Source organism: Girardinichthys multiradiatus, chromosome 12, assembly GCF_021462225.1.
Source record: "Girardinichthys multiradiatus isolate DD_20200921_A chromosome 12, DD_fGirMul_XY1, whole genome shotgun sequence".
Classification (NCBI taxonomy): Eukaryota; Metazoa; Chordata; class Actinopteri; order Cyprinodontiformes; family Goodeidae; genus Girardinichthys; species Girardinichthys multiradiatus.
In genome coordinates this window covers 53,383,611-53,409,798 of record NC_061805.1, presented here as the reverse complement: position 1 = coordinate 53,409,798, position 26,188 = coordinate 53,383,611, and the positions used below count along the sequence as shown (strand labels likewise).

At 42.9% G+C, this 26,188-nt stretch overlaps 1 protein-coding gene across 3 annotated transcripts in view; it reads left to right on the top strand.

Moving 5' to 3' along the window:
* LOC124878284 (netrin-G2-like) overlaps positions 1-24,268 on the top strand; it is a 68,693-nt gene extending 44,425 nt beyond the window's left edge. The window contains exons 3-14 of one of the 3 annotated variants that reach the window (XM_047382151.1): positions 10,292-10,550; positions 10,867-11,012; positions 11,120-11,358; positions 12,054-12,226; positions 12,306-12,329; positions 15,401-16,387; positions 17,344-17,412; positions 17,573-17,647; positions 19,802-19,969; positions 23,448-23,591; positions 23,895-23,984; positions 24,071-24,268. In XM_047382151.1, the coding sequence (XP_047238107.1) occupies positions 10,292-10,550; positions 10,867-11,012; positions 11,120-11,358; positions 12,054-12,226; positions 12,306-12,329; positions 15,401-16,387; positions 17,344-17,412; positions 17,573-17,647; positions 19,802-19,969; positions 23,448-23,591; positions 23,895-23,984; positions 24,071-24,201 (2,505 nt within the window). In that variant the 3' untranslated portion in view covers positions 24,202-24,268. Of the gene's footprint in view, positions 1-10,291; positions 10,551-10,866; positions 11,013-11,119; positions 11,359-12,053; positions 12,227-12,305; positions 12,330-14,524; positions 16,388-17,343; positions 17,413-17,572; positions 17,648-19,801; positions 19,970-23,447; positions 23,592-23,894; positions 23,985-24,070 lie in introns of all 3 variants that reach the window. The other 2 variants (XM_047382149.1, XM_047382150.1) reach the window with 2 other exon arrangements.
* The last annotated feature ends 1,920 nt before the right edge of the window (positions 24,269-26,188 follow it).

Sequence of the window (26,188 nt, the reverse complement as noted above, 5' to 3'; positions counted from 1 at the left end):
TCACCGGACCAGAACCCAATTGATGGAATTATGAATCTGATAATATTATTTAATATTAATATTTTAATATTTTATCAAATAATATTTGGGTCTGTTAAGGGTTGTCCTGTGAATACCAGCCCAGTAAGGAGATGGTATTAGGACAAAATAGAAAGGTGTGAGACGAGCTCTGACATTATTGAACAGCATAAACTCTGCACATATATGGAATAAATTCACACAATTTCTTAAAATACAAGAATTTATTAACAAAAATAAGTCAACTCAAAGTCAAACATATTTCAATCAACAAACTCTTTACTTTGCTAAAACAATCCAACTAAACTACCAAGCAGAATTAAAGAATAATGAAGACTAATGGGCTATGTACAATAAAAACAAGTTGATTAAAGATGATTGGAAATTATAACCAAAAGAGTGATGCAACATTACCATGCAATGTTTATGTTTGAGAACCAAGGATTATCTTGAAGAATCTGGAAATGAAGTTAAGTTAGTCTTGGAACCAACTTAGGAAATAATCAGCAAACGTTTAGACAACCAATCACAATGTAAGATCAGATTAAATATTATTTTAATAAAATAATGTTTTAAATAATAATCTGCTGAATAAAACCAACCTTCTGGATGACCATTTCTCAACGGTGTCTAATTAGCTGCCTTTATTAAAATAATATTTAAAGAAATATTTTTAAGGGAATATTTTGGAAAAGAGCCAAATCTTTCTGGAGAAATGGGGCTTAATGGTGTTTACTTAGTTATCAAATTTAGTAAATGATGTTTAGGAACTATTATTCACTAGCTTGAAAACTAACAACTTTTCTGTTAAATACTCTTTAGTAGCTAGCACGTGTTCTAACCGGTTAGCCGTTAAGCTAACAAAAGAAGCTAATAGCTTAGCATCAGAATCAACACATACCTTTAAAATACCGTCAATAAAAGGGTTAAAATGCATAAGTGCGGACGGCGCGTTATGATCAATGTTCTGTTTAAAATCACCCTTTAAATAAAGTTTGTCTTAACTTTAAAAACACACAAAGAACACAACCTGAACACGTGTGCTGCAGATAGCGCGCTAGCACCAAGATAGCTGAGTTCAACACAAACAAAACTTCATAAAATGAAAAACGTTTCGATCATTTCATCCTAACTGTTAATCTGCCCAAACACTTAACCTCACGAACCGTGGTGATTAAACGTTGTCCAAGGGGCGAAGCTTGAAGAAACGTCCACAGTCAACAGGCGGTTAGTTTTCAGCTAACATCGGGGGTTGAAGGTGCGTTCGCTCTGGGAACAAAAGGGTTATCTCCGGAGCTGTAGCTGGGTGGCCCGTTCTATCCGTCAACCAGCTGTGCATTACCGTAAACACGGCGGTGCAGGCCATTGTCCTTCCTTCAGACTCGGCTTGTAGAAACAGCTTCTCTACTGGGGATTTCTCTGCGACAGTTTCGGCAGGCCTTGGAGAGAAAGTAAGCAATGCTTATATCTTAATTTCCCCTCTTTATGAATGAAATCACCATGTACACAAACAGTGCTCCACTCATACTTAACTTGTGCATATGATCGCGTGATCTTATGACACTCTTGGATCCAGTTTGAAGAGTTTGTCTTTTTGTCAGCAAAGAGACATCAGCGCGCTTTGTCCCCTCCTATCCCAATGATCACCAGTGGAAGAGGTCGGATGTAGCAACAGCTGTGCTTATATTCGGGTAGTGGCGTCACAGGAAGTCCGCAGTTATTCCGTTTCCTGGCTGTGCCGGAAGAATGTTAATGCACTTTATTTTGAAAGATCCAGAAAAGTCCGTACCGGAGTTTAATGTTGAAATCCATGGCTGTGGGTCCCAACACAATCGAGATGGTTTGTGGTGAGCTGGACCGCAGAGTGAAGGCAAAAGGGCCAACAAGTGCTAAGCATCTCTGGGAACTCCTTCAAGACTGTTGGAAAACCATTTCAGGCGACTACCTCTTGAAGCTCATCAACAGAATACCAAGAGTGTGTGGAGCAGTAATCAAAGCAAAAGGTGGCTACTTTGAAGAACCTACAATATAAGACATATTTTCAGTTGTTTCACACTTTTTTGTTCAGTATATAATTCCACATGTGTTAATTTATAGTTTTGATGCCTTCAGTGTGAAGCTACAATATTCATAGTCATGAAAATAAAGAAAACTCTTTGAATGAGAAGGTGTGTCCAAACCTTTGGTCTGTACTGTATATACTTCCAAAAGATCAAATTATCAGGCAGCATAGAATACATTTTCACTGTTACGCTGATGATACTCAGCTTTACTTATCCATAAATCCTGATGAGCCCAACCAGTTAGATAGACTACAAGCATGTCTTGAAGATATAAAAACTTGGATGACTTAAAATTTTCTGCTTCTAAATTCAGACATGACAAAAGTTTAATCTTAACCTGGATGGCAATAAATTGACCTCTGATAATAAAGTAAAAACCTTGGTGTTAACTTTGACCAGGACATGTTATTTAAATCCCATATTAAACAGGTTTCTAGGATCTCCTTCTTTCACTTCCAGAACATTGCCAAAATTAGAAATATTCTGTCCAGGAGTGACGCTGAAAAACTAGTCCATGCATTTGTTACTTCAAGGCTGGACTATTGTAATTCTTTACTATCAGGATGTCCACAAAATGCAGTTAAAATCCTTCAGCTGATTCAAAATGCTGCAGCAAGAGTTCTGATGAAACTTACAAAGGTTTATTATTTATTTGATTTATTTTTACATCCAGATATTTTGTTGTTTGCTTCTTTATCAGAATCAGAATCAGAAAAGCTTTATTGCCAAGTACGTTTTTGGACATACAAGGAATTTGTTTTGGCATAGTCGGTGCAATACAATACAAATTAAACAGTATAAACATATCTACAATATAATATAAATATATGTGCACAGTTTTAAGTGAGTGAGAGTAAAGTAGAGCAGTATAAGATGCAAGAGCAGTACAACAGTGCAAGTGATCATTGTGCAAGTAAAGCAGGAGTCCAAGCTGAGCGTTAATGTAACACATAGAGTTACAGGTTACAGGTGTCCTGTCAGCAAAAAAAAAGGGGGGGGGGGGGGGGGGGGAGAGTGTCATGGTGGTTTCTGGGCTTTGTTAACAAGGCTGGTGGCAGATGGGAAAAAACTGTTCTTGTGGCGTGAGGTTTTGGTCCGGATGGACCGCAGCCTCCTGCCAGAGGGGAGAGTCTCAAAGAGTCTGTGACCGGGGTGGGGGGGATCAGCCAGAATCTTCCCGGCCCGCTTCAGGGTCCTGGAGGTGTACAGTTCCTGGAGCGACAGTAGACTGCAGCCAATCACCTCAGCAGACCGAATGACACGCTGCAGCCTGCCCTTATCCTTGGCTGTAGCAGCGGCGTACCAGATGGTGATGGAGGAGGTGAGGATGGACTCAATGATGGCTGTGTAGAAGTGCACCATCATAGTCTTTGGCAGGTTGAATTTCTTCAGCTGCCGCAGGAAGAACATCCTCTGCTGGGCTTTCTTGATGAGGGAGCTGATGTTTGGCTCCCACTTGAGATCCTGGGAGATGATGGTTCCCAGGAAGTGGAAAGATTCCACAGTGTCAATTGTGGAGTCACAGAGGGTGATGGGGGCAGGTGGGGCTGGGTTCTGCCTGAAGTCCACAACCATCTCTACTGTCTTTAGAGCGTTGAGCTCAAGGTTGTTCTGGCTGCACCAGTCCAACAGATGGTCCACCTCCCATCTGTACGCGGACTCGTCACCATCAGAGATGAGTCCGATCAGGGTGGTGTCGTCCGCAAACTTCAGAAGCTTGACAGACTGGTGACTGGAGGTGCAGCTGTTGGTGTACAGGGAGAAGAGCAGAGGAGAGAGAACACAGCCTTGGGGGGAACCGGTGCTGATGGTCAGGGAGTCAGAGACGTGCTTCCCCAGCCTCACGCGCTGCTTCCTGTCAGACAGGAAGTCAGTGATCCACCGGCAGGTGGAGTCGGGCACACTCAGCTGGGAGAGCTTCTCCTGTAGCAGAACTGGGACGATGGTGTTGAAGGCAGAGCTGAAATCCACAAACAGGATCCTGGCATAGGTTCCTGTGGAGTCCAGGTGCCGGAGGATGAAGTGAAGGGCTAGGTTGACTGCATCATCTACAGACCTGTTGGCTCTGTAGGCAAACTGCAGGGGGTCCAGGAGGGGGTCGGTGATGTCTTTTAGGTGTGAGAGCACAAGGCGCTCAAAGGACTTCATCACCACAGAGGTCAGGGCGACGGGTCTGAAGTCATTAAGCCCTGTGGTCCTTGGCTTCTTGGGAACAGGGACGATGGTGGAGGACTTGAAGCAGGCTGGCACATGACATGTCTCCAGTGAGGTGTTAAAAATGTCTGTGAAGACTGGAGAAAGCTGATCAGCGCAGTGCTTCAGGCTGGCTGGTGAGACAGAATCCGGACCAGCAGCTTTCCGGGGGTTCTGTCTCCTGAAGAGTTTGTTGACGTCCCTCTCCTGGATGGAAAGAGCCGTCCTCGGCGTGGGTAGGGGGCTGGTGGGGGGGAACTTCAGGGTGGGGGTTGGAGGTGCCAAGGCTCCTCTTGAGGTTGGGGAGGTGGGGGTGGTGGATTGTGGCTGCAGCTGTTGGGGGGCGTCATGGGGGATGGTTGCAGGACTGTCCCTTTGTCTTTCAAAGCTGCAGTAGAACTCGTTCAGGTCGTTGGCGAGGCGTCGGTCGTTGATGGAGTGGGGGGCTTTCGGCTTGTAGTTGGTGATTTGCTTGAGCCCTTTCCAGACAGACGCAGAGTCGTTGGCTGAGAACTGGTTTTGGAGCTTCTCAGAGTACAGTCGTTTGGCCTCTTTCACTGCCTTGCCAAACTTGTACTTTGCCTCTCTGTATATGTCTTTGTCCCCACTCCTGAAGGCCTCTTCCTTATCCAGTCTTAACCTTCTGAGTTTAGCTGTGAACCAGGGTTTGTCGTTGTTGTAACTCACCCTGGTGCATGATGGTACACAGCTGTCCTCACAGAAGCTGATGTAGGAAGTCACAGCCTCTGTGTACTCGTCCAGACTGTTGGTAGTAGTCCTGAACACATCCCAGTCTGTACAGCCTAAACACGCCTGGAGATTCTCCACAGCCTCACTGCTCCACTTCCTTGTCGTCCTCACAACAGGTTTGCAGAGCTTTAGTTTCTGCCTGTATGCAGGAATCAGGTGGACCATGATGTGGTCGGATTGGCCAAGTGCAGCACGTGGGACGGCGTGATAAGCGTCTCTGATGGTGATGTAACAGTGATCCAGAATGTTGTCCTCTCTGGTCGGACATTTTATAAACTGTCTATGTTTGGGGAGTTCGTGGGTGAGATTACCTTTGTTAAAGTCGCCAACGACGATTACTAAGGAGTCCAGGTTGGTCCGCTCCACACTCCGTATCTGGTCGGCGAGCATGCACTGTGCGACCTGCACGTTAGCTTGCGGCGGGATGTAAACACCGACCAGGATGAACGAAGCGAACTCACGGGGGGAATAGTGCTGCTGAATCACTGTCACGTCGTTGCACCAACCACTGTTGAGGTAAAAACAGATTCCTCCACCTTTTGCTTTGCCGGAGAGTTCTGTGTCTCTGTCCGCTCTGTAGAGCTGGAATCCTGCCAGCTGCAGCGCAGAGTCCGGTATTAATCCACACAGCCACGTCTCCGTGAAGCACAAAACTGCCGATGAATAAAAGTCCCTGTTTTTCCCCAACAGCAGTTGTAGTTCCTCCATTTTGTTGGGAAGTGAGCGCACGTTAGAGAGAAATATTCCAGGTAACGGTGTTCGTAGTCCACGCTGGCGAAGACGTACCAGCAACCCAGCCCGTTTCCCTCTCTTCCGGCGTTTCACCGCGTGAACAAAGGTGAGCGCACCTTTGACCAGAATGTCCAAAAATTCCAGAGCAGTAGGCAGAAAAGTTAGAAATATCTCCTCTGGTGTAGTAGCCCTGATGTTCATGAGTTCTTCTCTGGTGAGAGAGCTCCGGGTACCATCACAGAAGACCGTTTTAAAGCAAAAAACAAAACAAAACAATGCGCACCAACACGCCGAGGCGACCATCTGCGGCACCATCTTGGATATGTACCATTACTGTAGCATTTATTCTGTGTTCGACACATTGGTCCTGTGCTTGTTTGAAGTGCTATATGGATAAAGCTGGTATGGTATAGTATACATATGTAGAAGAAACTGTCTCTGTGCCAGCTGGTCTCTGCTAATAGAGCTCTGTAGCACTGACATGAGGGTAAAAGTCTAACCAGTTTGTGTGCAGGGTGTGTGGGGTCTGCAGAGATGTTAGCTGCCCTTTTTCTTGACCCTAGACCAGTCCTGGATGGAGGGAAGGTCAGCCCTGATGAGCCTCCATGCAGACCTGATTGTTTGTTGCAGTCTGGACATGTCCTGTTTTGTTGATTACAAGTAAAGCCATAATTAAGTCATACAATGTTCCTTCCTTTAAAAGAGACTATCGGATTTATTTTATTCTTTGGTTTATTTATGATTTGTATTGAATTTAAATGAAATGTAACAACGGAAAAATAATCTCCTGTCAGTCATCCAGTGACTTCCTGCAGGGTCCTGAGCCACAGAGAGTGCATGTGTCCTGCTGTCTGTCTAATTGTTCCTTTGGGACATTAGTACTTGAATAATTAATACATGCTAAATATAATAAATTTACAAAAACCAAATGTTAATAATTGATTTGAAATGGCATGAAAAAAGGTCAAACAGAAAACGTTCAGTTTAATCAGTCTATAATGAAGCTGGTTAGTTCCCTCAGTGGTTGTTGGCAAAGGGCTGCAAGGTGGCACACTTGGTAGCGCTATTGTCTTACAGCAAGGAGGTCCCGGGTTCAAATCTTTCTTTATGGAGTTTGCAAGTTATCCCTGTGCATTGCCAGGTTCTCTCTGGGTACCCCAGCTCCCTCCCACAGCCCAAAAACATGACTGAGGTTTACTGGTCTCTCCAAATTATCCTTAGATATGTTTTTGTGTGCATGGTAATTGGTTCTGTCTGTCTCTGTGTTGTCCTGTGATGGACTGGAGACTCTACCTCTCACCTAATGAGACTCTGCAAGACACTGCAAGGACCAGTGGGTATTGGTGATGTTAAGCTGGTATGTGTTGGACTTGGTTAGGTTCATCACTCTGTGTGTGGAGATTAGTTAACCCGGGCTGTGTTAGATTTCATTAGTTAAATCATTGGGTGCTGGACACAGTCAGCTAATTGAGTTTTGGAGCTGTAGTGTGACAGTTGGCACCAGCAACTGACGTTTAGAGATAAACCTCTAACTCACTGATCAGATTAGTGTCTATGTTAATCTGTTACTTGGACCATATTACAGAGATTCTTCACTTCTGTTGTGTGTCCAGACAGCTTGTCTCTGACTGAGAGGTAACCACACCGTTCCCTCCTCAACAAGTCAAACAACCCATGATAAATCTGAAAAAAATCATTTCGTGGTCCATCTGTGATCATCAATTGTGTTTTCACTCAGGTTAGCGAGATTGTGGTGATCTATGGGTACATCTTTCCTCATCACTACAGCTGGGGCCACACTACATGATGTTTTGCCCTGATTCCCAGTTAGGGAAAGTCTGCGTCCGTTTGTACTAATTGTGGTCAGTCGGTTGTGAGGAGTAGCTCTTGGAGTGGACCCAAGAATGAGATCCGGTGAGCAAAAAATGGGTTTTAATTTCAAGAGAACAAAACTCACGCAGGCAAGGTGAAGAGGGCTTGGCCCGACAAACCAACATGGCATGATTAACAGGCAGGGACATGAACAGTATGTATCCGCGAGGAGTAAACGGAACAGTAGTGTATTTAACGGGCATGACCCAGGTGAAGACAGATACTGATTGGCATGAACAGGTGGACCGGATGAAGCTGATTACTGAGGCATGGAGTGGAAACAAAAACATGAATGGCCTAAATCCAAAGACATAATCTAACCAAAGGAAACTCTTGGAAATGTGACAGAACTAAAATGCACCATAGACAGAAATGCAAGAACAATAAGAACCATAATCAGACCAATGAACTAAACAAGTATCAGAAACAAGACCCAAAACAAAACAAACACCATTTAATCATGACATCGGCACAAAAATCTGTTAGTGTGAGAGTGGAACTGATCTGACCCAACCTCAGCCGCAATCAAACTAACATGTTTGAGTTTTTTAAGGTGGCTCTGGATGAAGTCGGGTCATGTGAACGGTTCTCAGATCCCACTGACTCTGTGTTTAGCTGTGACACCTTCCTGGATGGGTACATCAGCTGAGCTTCTGCTAGCAACAACTTAATGCTCACCCTCTACAGATGATCCACAGAGCCTTGTCTTTTAGTGTTTAACCCTTTCTCTCTCCTAGACATGGCTACTGACTGAGCTTCTACTGTAACCAACTTTATGTGCTCTCTTTCAGACTCTAACCTTGAAAACTGGTTCAGAGTTCATCTGCTTAGCTGTCCTTCTCTCCTAGATGAAGCCTCTAAAGGAGCTACAACCATTAATGTTTCACTTTCCCATAGAAAGTACTCCTGAATCAGTGCTTCTTTGTTCTCTTTGTGTCTCTGCTCTGTTCTCTCAAACCTCCAGTCGGTCGTGGCAGATGGCCGCTCACACTGAGCCTGGTTCTGGTTCTGCTGGAGGTTTCTTCCTGTTAAAAGGGACTTTTTCCTCTCCACTGTCGCTACATGCATGCTCAGTATGAGGGATTGCTGCAAAGTCAACACCAGTGACTGTCCACTGTCTCTACATGCTCATCCAGGAGGAGTGAATGCTGCAAGTCACTGACTGGATGCAATCTGCTGGGTTTCCTTAGATAGAAAAACTTTTTATCCAATTTGAATAAATAACTGAATCTGACTGAACTGTTCAATGGTTACGATTAATTGGAATGTATGAACCTGACTGTTGTGAAGAACCTTGAGACGACATGTGTTGTGAATTGGTGCTATAGAAATAAACTGAATTGAAAACTGAATTGAATATGTAACACGGGGAAAGAACCCGGATTGTGACAGAGGACGTGGCCCTAAAGCCAACTGGTAGGCTTCAAGTGATGTTAGATAGCCTAGGGTCTTCCTATTAAAAAAATACCCAGGTAAGTCTGGCCTCAAGCGACAAAAGTAGATGTAATATACAAAATATATTTTATTTACAATTCCTTACAATATTTAAAATAGATTATTCCAATTTAAAACCCAGCAACCACAGGCAATCATTAGCTGAAGTCTTTTGGGGCTTAAACAAACCACAAGAAACCAAATTAATAATACGAATAACAAAACCCAAATAAACAAGAAGAAGAAGAAGAGAAAAAAAGAAAAAGAATAAATCCCAAATTGCCTAAACCAAAGTCCTGTGGAACCGTATTAATCAGCAAATTTGTAAAAAGATGTTATATGAAGTATAGTTATGGTTGGTAGCAACCTAAAGAGTTCTAAAGTGCTGGTTCTAGGGGACTTGCACTACGAAGTGGGTTCTAAAATGCAACAATCAGCCTAGCACGAACTCTGAATCACCTCTCAACAGATGAGTTCAAACAGGAGAGCCTCTAAAGACCAATAGGTGAGAGCATAACATGCAACAGCAGCAATCTGAATCAGTTGCAGCCCCCACTAGCAGGTAACTGCGAACAGCTGCAGTTGCGGTTCACTCCCATACATCCTTACTAGCAGCACAAATATCCCACATGTAAGCCAGGGCTCATCACAAAACTTGTTGAGCAGGGTGCCAGCACTCAGCCAGCAAAAGATTCACATGTGCAGCAACTAACCACACCGCCAAAACCCTAAAGAATCAAACTGCTTAGCGTGCACACCTGGGGCCTATATAAACTAACTAGCCAGACAACACTGGAACCCAAAAACAGAGGCGGGCAAACGGGGCATAGATGTGTTCATGGACCTTACACGGGTGGGAATTCACAGCCACGTCTACATAAACACCATTCTAACACTAATAAACCACCCGGTTACAAAGTCTGTCCATAGACATTCCCACTGGCTGCTGAGTCAGTATCTTCATTCTTTTATTTAGTTTAATCCGTGTTTTATTGTAACTTGGCTGCTGCCTTACCAGGTCCCTGTTGGAAAAGAAATGTTTTATCTTAATGAGGATTTACCTGATGTTTTCATCTTGCTTTATGTGGTCTGATAAATCCTGTAATCTGTGATCCTCAGCAGATCCAGTTCTTCAATCTGGGATCCAGTCTGTTAGTGGTCTGCCAAGACTTTTCACAATCTGGTACGACCGAAGTTGTGTCGTATTATGTTGCTGTTTGTGTTCACAGGAAAACCCTTACCTGTGCAGTGATGAGTGTGACGCGTCCAGCCCTGACTTGTCTCACCCTCCTCAGCTTATGGGAGACAGGGAGAGGGGTGGGCTCATCACCTATTGGCAAACAATCACCTGGTCCAGGTATCCTGAGCCACTATTGGCTAACATCACTCTGTCATGGAACAAGAGTCTGGAGGTGGTTGATGACATCATCATTACCTTTGAATATGGGAGACCAACCAGCATGGTTCTGGAAAAATCTATGGACAAAGGTAACTGGAGGGAGCGTAGCTGCTTCATATCTGATCAGTCTGTGGGTGTAATTTATAGGAGGGAGCTTGATCTCAGTTATTTAACAGACGGCACCATGAAATCAGCAAAATAAGAAAAACTAATCGATGTTTTAAGTTTGGGATGTTATTAGTAGGAATGGTTTAAAATGTTAATGTAACATTAAAAAAAAGAAGCACACCAATATGTGCCCTATAGGAACCGTGTTGGTTTCTGTTTATCAGATACTTTTAGACCTGCTCTGTGATCTGAGCTTCAAGCTCCAACACACAGAAAATGCGGCTGTTTGTCCTGCAGGTGCAACATGGCAGCCATATCAGTACTATGCTGACGACTGCCTCGAGGCCTTCGGCATGTCACCTAAGCAAGTTTCTGATTTAGCACCAACTAACTTAACCCGTGTCATCTGCACTGAGAAGTACTCCCGCTGGGTTGGGGCTAAGGTGAGTAACTGCATCTCAAACACATCTCATTGGGTACAACCTCAGGAAGGTGCTTGAAACTCTCTGTTGGAGATTTATGTGACTATTTTGAACTGAAACTGCTCCAGGAGGAGAAGAACGTGGTGTTTGAGGTGCGTGCTCGATTTGGCGTGTTTGCTGGTCCAAAGCTTATCAACATGGATGCCCTTTACATACGGATGGAGACGATGAAAGGTCTCAGAGACTTCTTTACCTTCTCCAACCTCCGTCTGCGGCTCCTCCGCCCTGCTCTAGGAGGAACCTACGTCCAGAGAGACAACCTACTGAAGTACTTTTACGCCATTTCTAACATTGACGTTCCTGCCAGGTAAACAAACACCTGAACCTGCTGACATGTTAGAAACATCTGAAGCATTCACAGACATAATCCACTCATTCCACCAACAGTAACCCTCCATAAATACAAGCAAACGAATGCATCTAAATTCGTACCCAGGACCAGCTACAACCATTAACCAGGCAACATGTACTCCACATCTGAAAGTGCTCAGCTACATTATAAACACGTGGTCACAGAGTGTGATAACTGTCAACTACCAACAATCCAACCAACTTTAAAGGGAAAGCACCACAATGACCAGATCCACCTTACTCTCAAAGATGCGTGGTGAAGAGACTCACCTGGTTAGTGGATGCTCTGAGGTGGTTTGCGATCACACAGATTATCTAGTGCAGATAGATGGACTCCATAGCTGCTACGAATAAAATCTGAGCAAATCAACATTAAGAGTCCATAGCAATACCATCCACACGTATTCAGAACTCCCAGGATGAATCTTTGTGCCAGGCCTGGATGAGCCTTGGATGTGAAGTATGGATCTTTTGAAGCTACAGCAGGTTTTAGATTTCACTGAAAGGTTTTGCTGAGAGAAGGCCAAGAAAATGTTTCATTTCAGTAGAGAGTTTATGTTTAGCAGAGGGACAGGTGGGTTAACAGAGAGGCCAGATGTGATTAAGAGTCTGAGTTGAGGTCAGTCTCTGATTTTGATGCTTGTTTCTCAGGTGTAAATGTCACCTGCACGCATCTCAGTGTGTGTTGCGAGATGCAACTCTGCAGTGTGAATGCAAGCACAACACAGGTGGACAGGACTGTCAGCGCTGCCGGGGAGGCTTCAGGTCCCGCAGCTGGAGACCAGGCTCATACCTGCCCCTGCCCAGAGGCACTGCTAACACCTGTATGAACCACCTAACACCACCACACACACACACACAAAGTGATTTTGAAATCCATCCCTACCTTTGTATCTTTAACAGGTGAAGCAGCTGGAAGCGTAGTGCGTAAGTAACATTGATCTACCTGTTTCTTCACCTGTCTGCTCCACTGTCAGTGTTGCATCATTTTTTCCACATCTTGCTGTAAGGACTTTGTGTTCTTGTTGTTTTATTAATCAAATAGCTGAACTTACTTTAAGTTCAGCGTAGTTTTTCCATGTGGGAGAGCTATATGAGGCTTCTGCTGACTGGTTGAATGATCATGAAATTCAAACTAAAATCAGATTTCTGACCTTGATGGCTGCCTTCTCATGGGAGTGAATGTGCCAGCAGATGGTGGAGTTTAATCTGTTTTAATGGGACTTCACCCTAACACACACACAGCGGTCCTTACTTAACCATCAAGTAAACATCAGTTGATGCTATTTGTATATGATATACACTGTCAAAAACTGCTAATTTCCTCTGAGTCTCATTAAACATTAAAAATATATTTTTCACCAATGTAAATTTTTGCTCATTTCTTAACATAAGACACTCTGTAAGATGCAACAGTGGCAGAAATCAGATGTTAGATGTGAGTCAGTATATCGTGGATGTTGTGGAGCACAAGTAACAGCAGCTGGAAGCTCAAACCTCTGGATAAATATGGAGTCTGGTCTCTGAAAAGCTGGATTCTGACTGGATTCATCCAGCAGTGTTTGAATTCTGCTGCAGTTACAAAACATGGAGGTCTGAAAAGATCTCTGCAGAACACAGACTGGAGGATTGTTACCATCTTCTAACGGAACAATAGAGCTGCTGCAGAACCTCAACCAAATGCTCTGGAGGTTGTGCAGATTTAATATTAAGAGGCAGGTTGTTCCAAAGTTTGGGACCTGCCATACCAAAGGCTCTGTCTCCCCGAGAAATAAGTTTAGACCTTGGAATGGACAGCATCAGTTGTCCGCTAGACCTGGTGGTTCTTTTTGGAGCAGCTCAGACAAATAAGAGGGGCTTTACCGTGTAAGGATTTAAAAACCAAAAGTACATATTTAAATTGGATACAGTTAAAGACAGGAAGCCAGTGTAGGAATGCCAACTCTGGGGTAAGATGCACAATGCATTTTGTACCAGTCAGCAGATGAGCAGCAGCATTTTGGGCTACAGTGAGGAGATCAAGTATTTGATACACTGCTGGTTTAGCAGGTTTTCCCACTTTTCCCACAGTAGAAGTTTTTTATTTTTATCATAGGTTCTCTTCAGCTGTGAGTGATGGAATCCAAAACAAAGTAGTGAACAGGAGGGCTTCTTAAAGGACAAACAGGCCTGAGAGAGACGGCCATTCTTACTAGTTGTTAGTTGATCAAATACTGATGTCATGCAATAAAATGCAAATTAATTACTTAAAAATCACACGATGTGATTTTCTGAATTTTTGTTTTAGATTCCGTCACTCACAGCTGAAGAGCACCTATGATAAAAATTAAAGACTCCTACATGCTTTGGAGGTGGAAAAACTTGCAAAATCAGCAGTGCATCAAATACTTGTTCTCCCCACTGTAAGTGGAGACCTTGAATAGAGGACTGGTCCAAGACAAAGTACAGAGTTACAGTAGCCCAATCTGCAAGTAACGAGCAGATGAATGATATGCTCAAAGACACCGGTTTGAATGTATGGCTTAACCTTAGCGAGCTGTCTTAGATGGACTGGACCTCTGCCCACATAGTTTAAGGAAAGCATCAAGATGGACACCAAGGTTTACGGCAGGAGGATAAGTGTAAACCAAGAGTGCTCTGTGCTCCAAAACATGGATCTGGGGGAGTGGTGGCCTAGTGGTTAGAACAGGAGGTTTGCGTTCCGAAGGGGACACAAGGGGCTGGGTTCGTATCCCACAGATTGCCACTCTGGCTCCCTGAACAAGACCCTTAGCCCCAGAATGCTACCCGGGTGCGTACAATTTAACCTATCCCGATAAGGGAATGCAGAGGACAAATTTAGTTGTAATGTACATGTGCAATGACCAATAAAGATGATTTAATTTAATTATTAACAGTATCAGTATGCAGAAGGAAGAGAGATGGAGGGTACCATTGGACCTTATCAGGAACAGAACCTCTCAGTATGGCCCATAAACAAACAAAATTACTCTACATTAAGACATGAAACATCTATGAAGTAAAGGAAACTGGAACGCTCCCAGTTTAATGTTCTGCAGAGTTCAGTCAGAGTTTGTAGACAGCAATGTCACTAAAGAGTCGTAACTCTTTTTCTCTGACAGCGGCTGGTGACTCTAACTCAGCAGCATCTGATGGACCCTCTGCCTCATCAGATGGAGTGACTGACACTACTACCACTACCACTACTACGACTACTACCACTGCTACTCCTTACATTGACAGTTCTACCATGTCTGCAGTCACTGACAGCAGTACCAAAACTGATATGAACACTGTTGTTTGGACATCACCCATACTAACTGACTTTACTTTTACTGACAATCCAACAAATTCTAAAAGCGCCACTTCTAGCCCCTCTACCACCACAGATGGTATTTTGTCTATGTTTTATTATTCACTGACTACTTTTACAACCACAAAAAGTGCTCTTACACTATCAGATGCAGATAGAGGTTCTATTGCCACTAACCCACAGAGTATTACTGCTGCAGAAACAAGTACTACCACTGATAGTGTTACTACTACTGATACCTCAGTATTTAGTAGGACTAGTAGTATTTCAGTGTCTGACATGACCAGTACAATGTACTACACCAGTACTACAAATTCTGCCATGGATGTAGATGTCATCACAACATCCGACACTGGTGCTGTAGTTTTTACTGCTGTGAGTAGTACTCGTAGTACTAGTAATGCTGGTGAATTCTTTGACTCAAGCAGTACAACAGGACCTTCAGCAGATATTTCTTCATCAATTAGTACAGCCCAGGGAAAAGTTATCAACACTTCCTGTACCACCATTAGCAGCTACGGTCTAACCAGTAAGAGGTCCACAATCTCAACCAGGAACAGCGACCCGGGGGTGTCTAAGAGTCACTCGATGACAAGACCATTTGACTTCACTGCAGACTTCCCCTTGTCAGGGACTGGTAATACTGACTTGGTGACCAATAATGTTCCACCTTCTGTTGGTGTAGTGCCATCAACCAGGGCGCAGAATCCAGCAACTATTCAAGAAATCACTCCACTCAGTGAAAAGGTGTCTTCAGGAGATACACTGCCAACTGGTTCTACTCCAGCCACTCAAGAAGGAGATGGTCCACCTTCAGTCAGAGCTGAAACTTCTGTTTCTCCAGACATTCTAGTCATTCTGTTACCACCTTCAGATGTCCCATTAGATGTAAAAACTCCCCCTGATAAACCAAACCCCAAAACACCTAATGCGCTTCCCCCTGTTGTACCTCCTGAGGACCTTACCCTTTATCTACCTTCAGCAATATTACCAACTTATTTAACATCTTCAGATGTTCCACCAGGTGGCCTATCATCAAAAACTAGAGAAATTTCAACTTATTTACCCTCTACTGAAATACCCGTGCCAAAAGAACCTTCTCCTGAAGTACCTCCTTTAAAAATACCTCCAGAAATGTCATCATCTAGAGCTTCTGACAGTTTAATGGCTGTTCCTTCTCCTGATACAGTTCCAGATATACCTTTTCTGAATTTACCTTCTCCTAATACACCTTCTGCAGAAACACCTCTTCCAAATGCCCTTTCTACAGAATTGCTTGCATCAGATGTGACCCCTTTGGAAGTGTCTCCTCCAGGTCTTCCAGAACTCTCCCTAACCCCAAAAGTAGTGTCCTCTATAACTCCTGGCATATTGACAGATGCACCTCCTTCTGATGCACCTCTTCCCACACTAATTACTTCTGGTGCCCCCCCTCCAGATCCTGATGTTAATGTAGAGTCATTACCAGTTCTTGAAACCTTGGATCAGTCTAAACCCAATACTAATCTAGGTTCAGATGAATCAGGTCAAAATCCAACTTCTAGTTCTGGACAAGTGTCTGCTGGTGACTCTAAAACCCAGCAAGAAGGAAAGTCTTCTCAGGTGAAATCAGCTCAACCATCTGGAGAGTCCCCATCTGAACGAAAGGAGCCAACAGGAACAAAGGACAAAGGTATAACAAACTGTGCCTAATTGTATTAGAATAACTGCAATTCATGTTGTGTACTCGTACCACAAGAGTTTTCTTGTCAAAGTTAAAATTGTCTCATGATGTGGTCTAGTATCCATCAGTAGTTGCCTGGTAAAGTATGTAAGAATGGTTATTATGAGCCCTGCCTAGAAACAACAGTGATTTTAGCTTAAAACCCTTTGTATATGTTTTTAGACTCTTATTTTGAAGTCAGAAATGAAGTACTTCCTGCTTTGTTGCGTCGCTTTGATACAGTCTTGCACTTTTCATCGAGCTGCACGACTCACAGAAGAATCTTCCACCGGTTTTAAATTATTTGTCATAATTTTGAAAACAGAGAACATCTGAGGCACCGTTAGCTGCTAATGATGCTATGCTTCAGAGTGTGTCCACTTTAAAGGTCTATTTCATAGTCTCAACTCCATTTCATTGTCTTTCAAATCTAAAACGTGTTTCAAATGTATTATTCTGCACTGAACAGAGATTAATTAAATTTATTAAAACACATTTTACAGATAACAGCTTTATTGTATTTGTGAAAATACAAAACATTGCATTTTAAATATATTTTTTTCTGTCAGGAGGGCCATCTTAACAAGCAAAATAAATAAAATATATGGACTAGTCAAAACTGGACTGAATTATTATAATATTTGTCTTGCAGATTATTTAAAAATGGTTTGGGATTTGTGAAACCATTGTAAAAAAGGATTCCTAATTTCCCAAAAATATTGATTAAACCCTGTCTTGATCTCGTGAATCCAGTAATTGTGTATCTTGTCATCTTGTGAGGTGGATGTATTGTCACACCCCTGGTTCTGATTGAATTTAGGTGGTTGGGTGTTAAGAACTCAATATAAAGATCTACTTCAGCGGACTAAATATATCCTGAAAACTTTGAAAACTCTAACAGACGTTTTTTTGTCTGTTCACACAAGCAATCACAATTTCCAAAGAAGAAACAAATGTGAAAAGCAAAGAGGAAGAGAAAGACTTTGGGAAGAAAGGTACTAACTATAGAAACAACTGTAGTGATTGGTAGGAAGAGTTGGCAGCTGGTTTTTATATCTGCTAATGTCAGTTGTCATGACTGGTGAGATAGCTTTTATAGGTCCTGACCCTTGATCTGTTGTTGCCATGGTTACACTGCTTACTCCGTGTTTTAAGCAACCCAGAAGATTCTGATTCCCGGAGGACCAAAGTCTACTCAGCTGTCTAAAATCATTTACATCAACTTCCAGGGTAAGAATAGTTTCCATCACTGATGCTTTGTCTCTACTTGATCTCCACACCCCAGCTCCTCCCCTCTAACAGCCTCCTTCCACCATAAAAAAAACCCCACAAGACAACATCTCCTTCCTGTCCCTTGTTCCATACTCTGTAGCCCAAAATAAAACTGATAAATAAATCCAGACAGCTAAAAGGAACAGTCGAAAATTAGAAACAAAATGGAGGAAAAATACATTTTCTGTAAATTACCAAAATTTCTGAAAAAAACAAGAACTTTGTTCTCAATGTTCGACAGACTAACCAGAGCAATTCTCCCAGTATCCACCAGTTTATTCACAAACCTCAGAAGTGATAGAAAATATTAGATCTAATTCATGTCACTGCCAACATAAAAAATATTATGAGCTCAGAGTCAATGTTGGTTGGTTGATGCTGAAATCAGAACTATTTCTTTATTAAAAGATGTATCTTAAACCCAAAACCAACATCTTTTATTAATAATGTAGTCAACTGTTTTAAAACATGATGTTCTTAATTTTGTGAATTCATCTCTTCAGATGGGCGTGTCCCTACGGTTATTTAGACAGCTGTCATAAACCTTTACCCTTTAGGTCCAGTTCTAGACAAGCTTGTTCTGACTCAATTAACTCTCACTTAGACTCATTACAGAAAACAGTATCTGGCTTTAGATCCAATCAGAGCTCAGAAGCTGCATCACTAAAGATTTTAAACAACCTCAGATATAATGTGGATCAGAACAAACCTTCAGTACTGATATTATTGGACCTTAGTGCAGCTTTTGATAATGTTAACCTCACCATTCTACCAGAAGAGTTCAGGCAGATTGGACTTCCTGGAAACGTCCTGAAGCAGTTCGTATCTCAGCAACAGAAAAGGTTTTGTAAAAATAGGAAACTGTTCATCAGAATTTTATGATTCAAACTAAGGTGTTCCACAAGGCTCAATTTTAGGTCCCACTATTTGTAATCTTCCAATGCCGCTATTGGGTGAAGTCATCAGGAGATTTCAGCAGCTAGTATTCAGGATCTAGTTCTTCAGTCATGACCCAAACCTTGTGCCCATAGGTGAGGGTAAGAACGTAGACCAATGCAAACCAAACCCCTGCTCTGCTTGTAAAGAAACCGGAAGGGCCCTATTGAGGGCCTCTGGCTCCATACTCGAGGAGCGTCTCCCATAGGGCACAATGAGTGACACAAAACACATGTTGAACTTACAGCCACAGCTACGGGCAGCAGCATCGACAATAGAGGTGGAGAACATAGTCCATTTGGACTCTGTCACCAACCTCTTCCAGAACCTGGGAAAAGCTCTCCTGGACGTGGGAGTTAAAACCATCTCTGGCAGAGGGCTCTGTCCAGCTTTCAGCAGATCCAACTCAACCAGGTGGTGATTGGTGGTCCCTTGAGTCAGTTTAAGCATCCGGAGATTGGGTCATCGAGGACTCTGCCTTTGACCATCGCATGATCCCCCTGTAGATTGTGGGCCCCCTGCTGGATGTCCTCGTGTCTCCCATTCGGGCTTGGACTGGCCAGGTCCCATGTGGAGTAACCCGGCCACCAAGTGCTCACTGAAGAGTCCCAACCCCAGGCCTGGCCTAGAATGGGCCCCTGGGTTCGCCATACAGGGCGACATCACGTACTGGTCCTCATGAAGGTTTCTGAACCGCTCTTTGTCTGATCCGTCACCCAGAGATTGTTTACCATGGGAGACCCTACCAGAGGCGGGGCATTTAAGCCCCGGACAACATAGCCTCTAGGATCATTTGAGCACTCCTCCACATGTTTCCTCCACAGGTTCTCCTCAGCATAGGCAACCCCTCCACCACGTTAAGGTGGCGGTTCTAGGAGGGGGCCTTCCTAGAAAAAAAATCATATATTTCCAGTGTTTCCACAGTTCCTTCTCCTCTATAATTGATTGATTTCTCTATATTTTCTTTGGTTTTGCAACAAATAATTTTTTTTTTTAGGTGTTTGATCATGTTGGTCATTCATTGTTTGTGGTAAAATGTCTGTCTTTATGGTTTTAACCTCAGTAAAACCAGTTCCACTGAGAGCTTTATAAATACACTTTGACTTGATTGATGGTTTGATAGACACAGGAACGGGGCTTCAGGTTAGTGTGTTTTAATGTGTGTCTCTTCGTTAGACTGCGAGTGTAACGGTCACTCCAACCGCTGCAGCTACATCGACTTCATCAACGTGGTGACGTGTGTGAGCTGTAAACACAACACTCGAGGACAGAACTGTCAGTACTGTCGACTTGGTTACTACAGAAACACCTCGCTGCCACTCGATGACGACAACATCTGTGTGGGTTAGTATCACTGAAAACCTAAACACATTCTGTGATGTCTGAGTCAGCTGACCAATCAGAACCACAGAGAGAAAATGAAGTTCTTGCGACGCTCTGCCAATTTTATTCACTCTTGGTTTACAGATGAGCTCCTGTTTTAGATTCTTTTCATGGACAGTTCTGGCAGACCAAGTGGACCCACCTTCAGGTTTATTTTATTACGCCTCAGTGGTTCGATATTTGGCCTTTTGGTGCTTTTATTCAGTTCTTGGATGTATACAATCATTCAAACTACAAAATCTACATTTTACTGTTTTGGCAGAGAACACTGATCATGACTGGAATAATAAAATCAGTGTGAAAGACTCCCAGTAGAACCATTCCAGCAGTCCTAAATAAGAGGGAGTTAGATGTCTGAGTTCGCTCAAGGTGTTTAAACAGGAAGGGAGAAAAGAACCTGCTATTTTGATAGCAATTAGCAGCTTGTTCCACCATAGTTGACTGTCTGGTCTCCATGAAGTACCAGATGACAGAATTCAGCTGCATTATGGGTTTGAACAGCTACTCAATGAGGAACTGAAGAAGTTCTGGTTACAAATAGGTTCAAAACCATCCTTAGATGTTTCACTGAGCATGCTTGGAAACCTGCTAGAAAAGTTGAGAGACCATTGGCTGGAGTCAGATACAACCTGATTTTACTGCGGATCCGTTTTGTTTTTTGTACTTTCAGAAAGGTGACTCCTCCCCCATGATGACTTCATTCAGTATAAGCCACCTGCTTGAAAAACTGTGCTTAGCACAAGCACCTTACCCTACATTAAATTTTTGGTATAGATTTTTCAGGGAGGGTTCTGTAAAGTTTTTATTGCATCACTTCCTGTTTTCGCCATTGTAATCAGTGGAGTACAACAGCAAGAACTCTCTCGACCCGATCTGAAATCTCTTGATTGTGACTTCTCTGACTTATTCTAACACATAGGTACATTAAACACATTTGCTGTTGCTGCACTTTATGTTTGTCTCACACAGTTTTTCTCATCGTGGAAAGGGGTCACCAGCTTAGCTAGCTTCAGCTCAACAAAGGCTAGCCATTCTGTCTCTGTTTTTTCTTCGTCTCTCTCTGTCTACTCCTCTGCATCCTTTAATAATAATGCATTTAGCATTTTTGTCGATTTTATGGGGGAATTGGAGGTCCGGCTCGACGCTGTTGAAAAACCAGCAGATAGCCGAGGCCCCTTAGCCAGCGCGGAGCCACCGAGGGTAGCTCCCCGTAGCAGTCCTCCAGCAGAGTCCGCGCAGCCGGGGCCTCAGGCCGGCTGGGTGACGGTACGTAGAAAGCATAGTCCTAGATCCCAGCCCACAGGTCACCACCAACCCGTCAGCGTTTCTAACAGATTTTCCCCGCTCAGCGACACACCCGCTGAGAAGCCAACTCTGGTAATTGGCAGCTCCATAGTCAGAAACGTGGCACTAGAGACACCAGCGACCATAGTCAAATGTCTGCCAGGGGCCAGAACGGGCGACATCAAATCCTACCTGAAACTGCTGGCTAAGGATCAGCGTAAATACAGTAATATTGTTATTCACGCTGGTGGTAATGACACCCGGTTACGTCAATCGGAGGTCACCAAAGTTAGTGTTGCTTCGGTGTGTAATTTTGCCAAAATAATGTCAGACTCCGTAATTTTCTCTGGTCCCCTCCCCGATCTGACCAGTGACGACATGTTTAGCCGCATGCTGTCATTCAACCGCTGGCTGTCTAGATGGTGTCCAGAAAACAATGTGGGCTACATTGATAACTGGCGAACATTTTGGGGAAAACCTGGTCTGATCCAGAGAGACGGCATCCATCCCACTTTGGATGGAGCTGCTCTTCTTTCTAGGAATCTGGTCGAATTTATTAGTTCTCCAAACCTCTGACAACCCAGGGTTCAGACCAGGAAGCAGGGTCGTAGTTTAATACTCCTCTCTGCAGCTTCTGTACTGCTACCCACCCATTACCCTATTAAGACAGCGTCTCGCCCACGGCCAAAATTGAATAGATTAAAAAATAATCTAAAAGGAGGAAATCCGGAAAATCTAATAAAAATAAACACAACTCAGACTAAAAAGAAAAATAAAACCATTAAATGTGGCTTACTGAACATAAGATCTCTCTCTTCAAAGACATTGCTAGTTAGTGACCTGATTTGTGACAATCAGATTGATTTATTTTGCCTCACAGAAACCTGCTGCAGCAAGAGGATTATGTTACTATAAATGAGTCAACTCCTACTAATTATTTAAATTTTCACATTCCTTCAAATACTGGGTGAGGAGGAGGAGTAGCAACCATCTTTCAGTCCGATTTATTGATTAGTCCCAGACCAATCAATAGCTACAACTCTTTTGAATATTTAATCCTTATTTAGTGTTAAATACAGATAAGGTATTATAGTGGGGGATTTTAATATTCGTGTTAACACTGAAAGTGATAGCTTAAATATAAACTTTAATGCTATCTTGGATGCAGCTGTTTTGGCACCAGAGTGAACCTACTGCTGTGCTTCTTTCATAGTCAGGGACTGTAGTGTCATTCCCACAGAATCCATTTATGTTTACAGTCAACTTTTGTGTTTAAGATTTAAGTAAAGTGATCTTCTGCAGTAGGTTGTCCAAGATGCTGTGGAGATTTTTCACAGAATATGGAAGCTTCATGTTGCTTTTTTGCTCCATCAGCCGATAGTCAGCTGGGAACTGGATTATGAGGCATAAAAAGTCCAAAAAAATAGAAAATGTAATAAAATTAAAGTCTAAAGGGTGCAGCGGTGGTGCAGGGGTAAAACATGCAACCCATATTCAGAGGTTTCAGTCTTCAACGCAGCCCTTGCAGGTTTAACTCCCGCCCAGCCGGCCTTTGCTGCATGTCTTCCTCCGTCAGCCAAACGTCTACGGAGCTGAATGGGTTATGGTCCAAAGAGGTGTCTGGATGAATGTGGGCTCAGGGGACTGGTTGGGGCCAGGCTGCCAGGTGCTCATCCAAGACCTGTTCACTGACATGAAAGCAAACAACGTCCATGTTTCTGTGTGAAGTTAGACCGCATCAATCTGCCTGACCAGCTGACCTGTTTGCTCCAGCTCCCCTGGAATGGTTTGATTTGGTTTCAGTCAGTTCTGCAGCAGCATTAAAGGTGGTTCCTGCGTCTTTCAAGTGTTCTAGTTTAAAAATGTATCCTGGTGAACTCACGATCAGGTGATCTGCCAAATACAGCATTGTCTGACTTGCTGTTGCCTTCCAACACACTGAGGATTGATGTACTTTCCACCAAGGTGATGTGGCATCTTCCTACTCAAGGTCTGGGAACTATCACCAATAATAACTTCACAGTAACGTGACTAAAACAGGCAGCAATGTAGGAGTGGGGCAGGTCTGTTACACTCAAGGTTTTCCGCAGCATGACAATGATGATGTAAAACATGATGATGTGGAAGATGATGAAGATTATGTGTGTTCTCTTAGAATGTGACTGTGACCCAGACGGCAGCGCATCTCCTCACTGCTCTGATTCTGGCCTCTGTCGTTGTAAACCTGGAGCCACTGGGAGGCGCTGTGATTCCTGTCTTTCTGGGTTCACCTGGCGGGAAGGCGGAGCTGGATGCACAGGTATGCACTCTGTTTAACCTCACCTGACCCACTTCATTTTATCAATAATTGATATTAAAGACAAGGCAGCTATTTGTGTAGCACATTTCAGCAAGAAGACACTTCACACTTAGCAGTGGCACAATAAAAGAAAGTAAAGTTGGAGTACAGACTGAAATTAAGGATGTTTCAATTAATAGTTTAAATGAAGGAGCCAAAGCAACTTTAAACAAATGGGTTTTAACCTTAAAAAAACTCGTCGTTTTTACAGTTTTCTGGAGGTTTGTTCCAAAGATTCTTGCTGAACAATGATTTGTCCCTCAGAGAACATATGTGACCTGGAGCGTCGGATCTGTCAGAACGGTGGAACCTGCATTGATTTCCAGCGCTGCGCCTGTCCAGACAACTCCACAGGTAAATCTTCAACCGTATGATGACACAGCTCAGGTGTTATGGGTGGGGTCTGATCAGTGCAGGTGTATTATGCTATGGGTGTGCAGGTCAGTTCTGCGAGCAGAATGTCTGCATGAAGAAAAACGGCTGCATCACAAATGCTTCGGGCTCCTCCTCCTCGGTGACATCACAGCTCTACCTGGTGGCCTTCAGTTTAACCACCTACACCTTCAGCTGACCACGCCAACCTCACAAACCCACCGCCACTATGACATCACAGGTGGAATAAACGATCGTAATGAAAAGTTTCCTGGGTCTTTATTTATTTTTTATTTAGAAATTTACAACAAAACCTAAAACATGCTGGCAAAGGTAATCTTTTGCATTTTATGGCACATTGCAAACAGTGACTTGCATTATACGCACACATGCACTTTTATACATGCCCTCTTTCTTTTTTTATTTTATTATAAATATTTTGAATTGAGAACGGCGAAGGTTAAAAATGTCAGTCATCTTCAGCATCTACTGATCTTTAGTGTATTTAATAAATGGACCCCAAATACCTTCAAATGCCTGCTGCTTACCCTTCAGTTAAAAAAAGCTTTTTCTTTAAAGTAGATCGAGATTGTAGCTCCTCAAAGCACATCATTATATTAGAATCTGGTAAGAATGGACCTTGGATCATTTTTATTCCCTTATAATACCATACTTTAAAAGTGAGATCTGCTCTTCCTGGTGAAAAGTCTTGGCTGCCCCATACTGGGCTGTATTGAGACAGTCTGTCTCCTTTAAGTACTTTTTGTTTTCAAACCAAATCTTTATCATATGCTTCACAATGGGATTATTTGTTATTTTACCGAGTTTTCTTTCATTATCCGAATATAGGTATAGAGGAAAAGGTAATCCTAGCTCAGCCCCTTCCATTTCGGACCAATAAGGTAGGTTTGCATTAGAGAAACAGAACATGATGGTCCCCAGCGGAGCAGCCCAGTAGCACAGCTTATAGTCAGGGCATCTTAGACCTCCTGTTCCCACCTGTTGTTCCATATAAATCTGATATAAATCGTTATTTTTTTTTATTTCTGAAAACAAGTAGAGTCGTTTAGGCAAGAAATAAATTTTCACTGTATTTATTCTTCCTATTGTAGATATTTTAGAGGCATCCATCGATCAACTGATTCCATTATTTCATTAATTACTGGTCTGTACTTGGCTGTAGCAATGGTTTCTAATTTTGGCAAGATCTCTGCCCCCACATATTTAAACTGATCCATTACTTTAAACTGGCTTATATCAAAGATCCAATTTGTTCTTTCATTTGCATTAAGTAACAGCAAAGCTGATTTAGTGTTATTTATTTTAGAACCTGAAATTTTACCACATTTTTCGATCAAATGTTGTAGATTGGAGATTGATTCTTTTAACTTTGAAATCATTAAAATTACATCATGGGACAGTATTTTTACTATAGTATGGCAGGATGTGACATCCCTGGTTTATGTTATCAGACTGTTCCGTCTATCCGGTATTTAACGGTACTTAAGAGAATAAACACTACAAACATGAGTAAAGAAAACATGTAAAACCCATCCAACCTGAACACTACATTACCCAGAATGCTCCTGTGTCCCACAGCTAAATGAGGAAGAGGAGTATGAAGGCAACACTGTGATTAACAGGGAATTCTCCTCTGCAGGAGTGGATGCTGCGTAGATGTTTTCAAAAATATGGCCCAACAGGACCAAAACAAAGCTTCACACCATGAGCTTCACCTCCTGTCAGGGTTTTAGTTGCTCGATTGAGACTAATGATCACAGCAATGCAGTCTTTTTTATGGATATCTGAACATTTGCAGAAATTATTTAGATGGTTCTCTGGTCAAAATATAAAAAACATGTGAAGGCATCAAACCAGCAAACAGTTGATACCAGCCTCGACCCATCCCTGAACCAAGAATCTAGATACTGAAGCCAAAACTGGCAAAGAGGACAACCAGTAGCACCCACTCGCATGTGTACATTTTTCAGTTCAGTCTTCTTCTTGTTGTAGTCATGACCATCTTTGTATTAGTGCTCAACAGCCTCTCTCTGCTGCTGCAGATTTATGATGTTCAGTAGAGCTGGGTGGGGAGATGACTGAAAACTGGCCCAGGTATTCATCGTCATTTTCAATTCAGTTTATTTATATAGCACCAATTCACAACACATGTCGTCTCAAGGCTC